At 59.5% G+C, this 6,812-nt stretch overlaps 1 protein-coding gene across 1 annotated transcript; it reads right to left on the reverse strand.

The window, feature by feature from the left end:
• Positions 1-338: 338 nt before the first annotated feature.
• SLC35B1 (solute carrier family 35 member B1) lies at positions 339-6,434 on the reverse strand. The gene is made up of 9 exons (XM_059489097.1): positions 6,253-6,434; positions 5,863-5,966; positions 5,646-5,776; positions 4,144-4,174; positions 3,276-3,433; positions 2,018-2,144; positions 1,483-1,589; positions 888-1,041; positions 339-699 (listed from the first exon to the last, which is right to left on the reverse strand). The coding sequence occupies exons 1-9, from the start codon at positions 6,429-6,431 to the stop codon at positions 647-649; spliced, it is 1,044 nt and encodes a 347-aa protein (XP_059345080.1). The 5' UTR covers positions 6,432-6,434; the 3' UTR covers positions 339-646.
• Between the last annotated feature and the right edge of the window lie 378 nt (positions 6,435-6,812).

Raw genomic sequence — 6,812 nt, forward strand, 5'->3', positions numbered from 1 at the left:
AAATTCCTTGAATCCCACCCTGTTCCTTTGGGGTTTATTCCAAGGGACAGCTGGATCCAGGCAGGAACATCCCAAAGGTTCTTGGGAGGGATGAGGAGCCCAGAGAATTCCTGCTTGGGCATCCCAGGGCATGGGAGAGGAGCTGCCCCGAATTTGGGGAATTCTCATTTCCTGAGGCACATTCAGGATTTCCCTGCTGACGCATCCCAGTGGGAGAAAATCCAAGGAAAACCCCACAAGGAAGGGGGTGCCTCCTTTAATCCCAGAATCACCCCAAAGGACTGAGAGCAAAGCTGGGTGCCCCCCCAAATCCCCAACAAAAGTCCTGGAGAAGCAGCCATTGTCTGGTTTTCTTTATTAAAGATAGGAAGGATTTGTGTTTTCCTGTTAAGGCAAGGATCTGCTGCTGCTGCTGCTCGGCTCAGGGGGCAGCTCTGATTACACAAAAAAAAAAAGCGAAATTACACCTCAAACTAAAGGATTACATTTTAGAGACCATTTAGAATTAAAAAAACCAAACCAAGCTCAACCCAAAAATAAATTCCACACGGTTTCCTTCTGATTCCCTGTCCTGAGTCCAGTTCCACACCAGATTCTGAGGTACAAGACAATAAATTAAAAGTCCATTCCAACTGCGGGATCAACCTCAATGCGACGTCTTCTTCACGCCCTTCCCGAATTTGGCATCGAGCCCAAGGCCTGGCAGGAGACAAAACAGCAGCTGTGAGCTCTTCAGACCAGCAGGGAGATGGGAATTTGGGGAAAAATCAGCTCAACATCCCCAGATTTACCCACGGAACGAGCTGTGAGGAAGGGACTGAATGGATCCGCTGGTCCTGCAGGGGCTCCCAGGGCAGGGACCCCCTGGATTTTGCCCCCAGACTCACCCAGGAACACCAGGACGGTGCCCACCCACTGCATGGGGCTGATGGGGTTGGCAAAGAGCACCACGGAGGCCAGGATGGTGAAGAACTTGCGGGTGGTGGTGATGATGGAGCAGGTCAGCGGCCCGAAGTACACCACGGTCATGAAGATGAAACTCTGCCCCGGCAGAACAGAGCCCCTGTCACTGGCACTGCCAGCACGGGCAGCCAGGGGCGAATCCCAAAGGAAATCCCTCCAAATCCTGGGTTTGAGGGGGTTTGTGCCATCCTGGGATGGGCTGGAAGAGACCTTGGAGCTCGTCCAGGGACACCTGGGATGGGCCTTGGAGCTCATCCAGGGACACCTTTCCCCTGTCCCAGGGTGCTCCAGCCTCAGCTCCCCCCTGGGAATTCCATCCCAGCCCCACATCCAGGGACACCTTCCCCTGTCCCAGGGTGCTCCAGCTCCTCTGGAATTCCATCCCAGCCCCTCATCCAGGGACACCTTCCCCCGTCCCCCATCCCAGGGTGCTCCAGCCTCAGCTCCCCCCTGGGAATTCCATCCCAGCCCCTCCCAGAGAAACAAAGCCCACCCAAAACCCAAAATCCCGTCCCTGACCTGGCCCAGGGCGCTGGTGAGGCCGAAGAGCAGGATGTTGGAGATGATGCTGGGATAACGCTCCGTGAAGCTCAGGAACTCCCAGAGCTCCCCCGTGAACAGGATCCCTGCAAAACAGCCAGGAGGAGCAGCCTGGATGGGGATCCCACCCTCGAGGGGTCAGGCTGGGCTCAGAACCCCCAAAGCAGGCACTGAACCCCACAAACTCCAGCAGGAAACACCGGCAGCAGCAGCAGCAATCGCCCTCCTGGTTAATTAGTGAAGGAAAGATCATTAACTGGGATCAAATTCCAACAGAACAGTGCCCAGCAATTAATCAGGAGCGCTAATCTTGGAACGGTTGGTGTGGAAGGGAATTTCAAGCTGCTCCAGTGCCAGGGGCAGCTCCCAGCCCTCCTGGGCTCCAGTTTGTGCTCCCAGCTGGAGCAGGGGAGCCCAGGGCTGGGCCATGACAAAAACCCCAAATCCCCAACCAAACCAAACCCCAGAGGGCTCCAGGGCAGGGCAGGTTCCAGGCCCAGCCCCGGCTCCTCACCTGCCCCCAGGAACAGCGTGGACCAGAGGTTGACGTTGAGCATCATGTGGTTGGAGCCAGTCTGGTAGTGAGCCCTCATGTGGTCCTGGGACACCCCTGTGAGCCCATCCAGGGTCAGAGACAGCAGCTGGGCACCCACAGACACACAGACAGACAGACAGACAGAGGACACGGTCAGGCCCTGGTTCCTCTCCCCAGGGAAAATGGCAATTCCCCTTTCACAGCTGTTACCAACAGGGATTTCAGGGGGGCTGGAGGGTGCAGGAGGCTCCTCTCAGCACACCTGGGCTGCTGCAGCCCCAAGGCACACCTGGGAGCTCAGGTGTATCCCAGGTAAATCCCAACTGAAAACCCAGGTGTATCCCAGGTAAATCCTACCTGGGAGCTCAGGTGTATCCCAGGTAAATCCCAACTGAAAACCCAGGTGTATCCCAGGTAAATCCCACCTGGGAGCCTGGATTTATCCCAGGTAAATCCCACCTGGGAGCTCAGGTGTATCCCAGGTAAATCCTACCTGGGAGCCTGGGTTTATCCCAGGTAAATCCCACCTGAGAACCCAGGTGTATCCTGGGGTAAATCCCCGTGGAAATTCTGGAATTTACCCCAGGTAAGGGGTGAAACCCACCTGAAACCCTGGAATTTATCCCAGGTGAAAGGTAAATCCAACATGGGAGCCCAGGTGTATCCCAGGTAAATCCCTCCTGAAACCCTGGAATTTATCCCAGATGAAGGTAAATCCCACCTGAGAGCCCAGGGTGTATCCCAGGTGTAAATCCTCCCTGAAACCCTGGAATTTTTTCCAGGTGTAAATCCCACCTGAAATGCTGGAATTTATCCCAGGTGAGGGGTAAATCCAACATGGGAGTCCAGGTGTATCCCAGGTAAATCCCATCTGAAACCCTGGAATTTATCCCAGGTGTAAATCCCTCCTGAAACCCTGGAATTTATCCCAGGTGAGGGGTAAATCCCAACTGGGAGCCTGGGGTGTATCTCAGGTGTAAATCCCTCCTGAAACCCTGGAATTTATCCCAGGTAAGGGGCAAATCCCACCTGAAACCCTGGAATTTATCCAAGGTAAGAGGCAAATCCCACCTGAAACCCTGGAATTTATCCCAGGTGAGGGGTAAATCCCAACTGGGAGCCCAGGTGTATCCCAGGTGTAAATCCCCCCTGAAACCCTGGATTTCTTCCAGGAATAAACCCCACCTGAGTCCCCGGGGCTCCTGCCAGGTGCCACCCCACAAGTCCCAGCACTCACCAGGAGCAGCTCCCCGTAGCCAAAGACGTGCTCGGTGTCCCCTGTCCCTTTTTTGGGCTTGTAGAGGAACAGGGCCACCCCCGCCACGATGAGCAGCACGCACAGGTACTTGGCTGGGGGGTACCTCTTCCTCAGCAGGGTCACCCCCAGCAGCATCACTGGGAAAAGAGACATCAAAAATCCCCTTAGAGCCCTAAAAAATCACCCCCAGCAGCATCACTGGGAAAAGAGACATCAAAAATGCCCTTAAAGCCCTTAAAAAAATCACCCCCAAGAACACCACTGGGAAAAGAGACATCAAAAATGCCCTTAAAGCCCCAAAAATCCACTCCCAGGAACATCACTGGGAAAAGAGACATCAAAAATGCCCTTAGAGCCCTAAAAAATCACCCCCAAGAACATCACTGGGAAAAGAGACATCAAAAATGCCCTTAGAGCCCCAAAAATCCACCCCCAGCAGCATCACTGGGAAAAGAGACATCAAAAACACCCTTAAAGCCCTTAAAAAAATCACCCCCAGGAACATCACTGGGAAAAGAGAGGTCAGAAACTGCCCCTAAATCCACCCACAGGAATTAAACTCCTAAAAAATCACCCCCAGAAACTGCCCCTAAATCCACCCACAGCAATTAAACCCTTAAAAAAATCACCCCCAGCAGCATCACTAGGAAAACAAGAGGTCAAAACCTGCCCCAAAATCCTCTCAGAGGAATTAAACTCCCACAGAGTCATTCCCAAATCGTGGCTGGGGTGACACAATGTCCCCACCTGATCCCAAAGCCCTCCCTGGAATGCCAGCCCAGCCCCAGGTGGCTCTGCCAGGGAGGCCCAGAAATCACAAACCCCCCAAAAATGGGCAATTCTTTACCTGGGATGGGTTTGCAGGACTTGCCCAGCACCTGGGAAAGGAAAAGGGGCATTGATGGTCCATTAATGACCCCAAAGTGAGAGACCCCAAAGTGAGACCCCAAAGTGAGAGACCCCAAAGTGAGGGACCCCTGGGGCAGCTGAACCTCTCAGCAGGGAGGGCTCAGCCCCATGTCAGTGACGCCAGGTCCCTGGCAGGTGACACTGCCACCATTTCTGGGGAGCTCTGTCCCTTCTCAGAGCCCTCCCTGCACCCCCAGCAGGGACCGCGACACAAAAGTGACCCCAGGAAATGGCAGGGTTGGTGTCACAGCCAGGATCCACCAGTGCCACAGCCAAGGTCCCCTCAGGGTCACAGCCAAGTTCAGGGTCACAGCCAGGGTCAGGATCCATCAGTGTCACAGCCAAGGTCCCCTCAGGGTCACAGCCAGGGTCAGGATCCACCAGTGTCACAGCCAAGGTCCCCTCAGGGTCACAGCCAGGGTCCCATCTTCGGGGTAGCTGTGACCCCCTGTGTCCCAGCCCTGTCCCCATGTGCCCCCTGTCCCCATGCCCACCTGGCTGGGGGAGCTGTGTCCCCCCCCATCCCTGTATACCCCTGGGTGAGGTACCTGTGTCCCCATGTCCCCCTGTCCCCATACCTGGGTGGGGTAGCTCTGTGTCCCTGTGTTCCCCATGTCCCTGTGTCCCAGCCCTGTCCCTGTGCCCCATACCTGTGTGGGGTAGCTGTGTCACAGCCCTGTCCCCCTGTCCCTGTGCCCCTGTGCCCCATACCTGGGTGGGGTAGCTGTGTCACAGCCCTGTCCCCGTGTCCCTGTGCCCCATACCTGTGTGGGGTAGCTGTGTCACAGCCCTGTCCCCTTGTCCCATACCTGTGTGGGGTAGCTGTGTCACAGCCCTGTCCCCATGTCCCCGTGTCCCTGTGCCCCATACCTGGGTGGGGTAGCTGTGTCACAGCCCTGTCCCCGTGTCCCTGTGCCCCATACCTGGGTGGGGTAGCTGTGTCACAGCCCTGTCCCCCTGTCCCATACCTGGATGTGTCCCCCCCGTGTCCCAGCCCTGTCCCCGTGTCCCCTTGTCCCATACCTGTGTGGGGTAGCTGTGTCACAGCCCTGTCCCCATGTCCCTGTGCCCCATAACTGGGTGGGGTAGCTGTGTCCCTGTGTTCCCCATGTCCCCGTGTCCCAACCCTGTCCCCATGTCCCCCTGTCCCTGTGTGGGGTAGCTGTGTCACAGCCCTGTCCCCCTGTCCCGTACCTGGATGTGTCCCCCCCGTGTCCCAGCCCTGTCCCCGTGTCCCCGTGTCCCCACGCTCACCTGTGTGGGGTAGCTGTGTCACAGCCCTGTCCCCCTGTCCCGTACCTGGATGTGTCCCCCCCGTGTCCCAGCCCTGTCCCCGTGTCCCCACGCTCACCTGTGTGGGGTAGCTGTGTCACAGCCCTGTCCCGTACCTGGATGTGTCCCCCCCGTGTCCCAGCCCTGTCCCCGTGTCCCCACGCTCACCTGTGTGGGGTAGCTGACGAACTGCAGGGCGGAGTTGCTGGACACCATGGCGCCCAGGTAGGACAGCGAGCACGCCCCGTACAGCCAACCCCGCGTGCGGTCCGGCCGTGCCGCGTCCACGAAATGGATCACTGCGGGGACAGGGACGCGGGGACGGCTCAGGAGCGGCCCCGGCCCCGCCACGACCGGCGCGGGGCTCCGGGGCTGCCGCACTTACGGAGCTTGGCGAAGGCGGCGTTGATCACGCACTGGATGAACACCAGGGTCAGCGCGTACTTGAACTTCTCCTGCTTCGCGCCCTCCCCGTAGCGGCCGCGGGTGCTGCGGGACGGACAGCGGGACACCGGTGACACCGGGACGGACTCCAGTGACACCGGGACATAGCGGGACCCGCACCGGTGACACTGGGGAGCGATCCCGTGGCACGGGAAGGAGCGGCGCCGGCTGCCCGGGTCTGCCCCGGTCCCTCCTCCCAGCCCCGGGTGTTCCCCTGGTCCCGCGCCCCTCGCCGGTGTCCCCGTCCCGTGTCGCCCCAGCCCCAAACCCCTGTCCCGTGTCCCCCCGTGTCCCCGTCCCCGCTCCGCCCCGGTGTCCCGGTGCGTCTCACATGCTCTCCTGCAGGATGCCATAGTAGAAGTAGCAGGCGAACACGCCGAGGAAGCAGACGGGCAGGCGGAGGCGCTCGGGCAGCCCCGCGGCCGCGCTCGCTCCCATGGTGGCGGCGGGGCCGCTCAGCGCGGGCGGCACCTCCAGCGCCACATCCCGCGGCGCCCCGGGCGGCCTCATCGGCCCCGCCGCGCCCGCCCCGCCCCGGGCCGTCCCGAGCGCTGCCGGACCCGCCGTGCGGGGAAAGGCGGGTGGGGAGCGCTGACAACAGCGCGAACCGGGCGGGGGCTGCACACCGAGATCTTCGAACTCTCCCCGGGGCTGTGTCCGCCGCGGTTCGGCCGCGAACGGGATGACCGGTGTGCGGGGCGGCACAGGCAGTACTGTGGACAGCCCAGCCTTGGGGGCCTTCGCGGTGCATGGCGCGCGCAGGCGCGCCACCAGATGTGGAGCGCAGCGATTGGCTGAACTGAGGGGGCGTGGTAGAGCATCGGGCTCTGATTGGTGATCTCGGGGAAAGGCTCCGCCTACTCCGTGCGACACTGAGCGGGGCCTTCTGGG

The sequence above is a fragment of the Ammospiza nelsoni genome, chromosome 26, assembly GCF_027579445.1.
Source record: "Ammospiza nelsoni isolate bAmmNel1 chromosome 26, bAmmNel1.pri, whole genome shotgun sequence".
NCBI classification, from domain to species: Eukaryota; Metazoa; Chordata; class Aves; order Passeriformes; family Passerellidae; genus Ammospiza; species Ammospiza nelsoni.

Excerpts from the sequence above, each read along its gene's own strand:
- SLC35B1 (XM_059489097.1), bottom strand. The coding sequence starts at position 6,431 with ATGAGGCCGCCCGGGGCGCCGCGGGATGTGGCGCTGGAGGTGCCGCCC. Across the intron at positions 3,434-4,143 it reads GTCCTGCAAACCCATCCCAG|TGATGCTGCTGGGGGTGACC; the intron begins GTAAAGAATTGC and ends CTCTTTTCCCAG. Across the intron at positions 1,590-2,017 it reads CACGCTGTTCCTGGGGGCAG|GGATCCTGTTCACGGGGGAG; the intron begins GTGAGGAGCCGG and ends GCTGTTTTGCAG.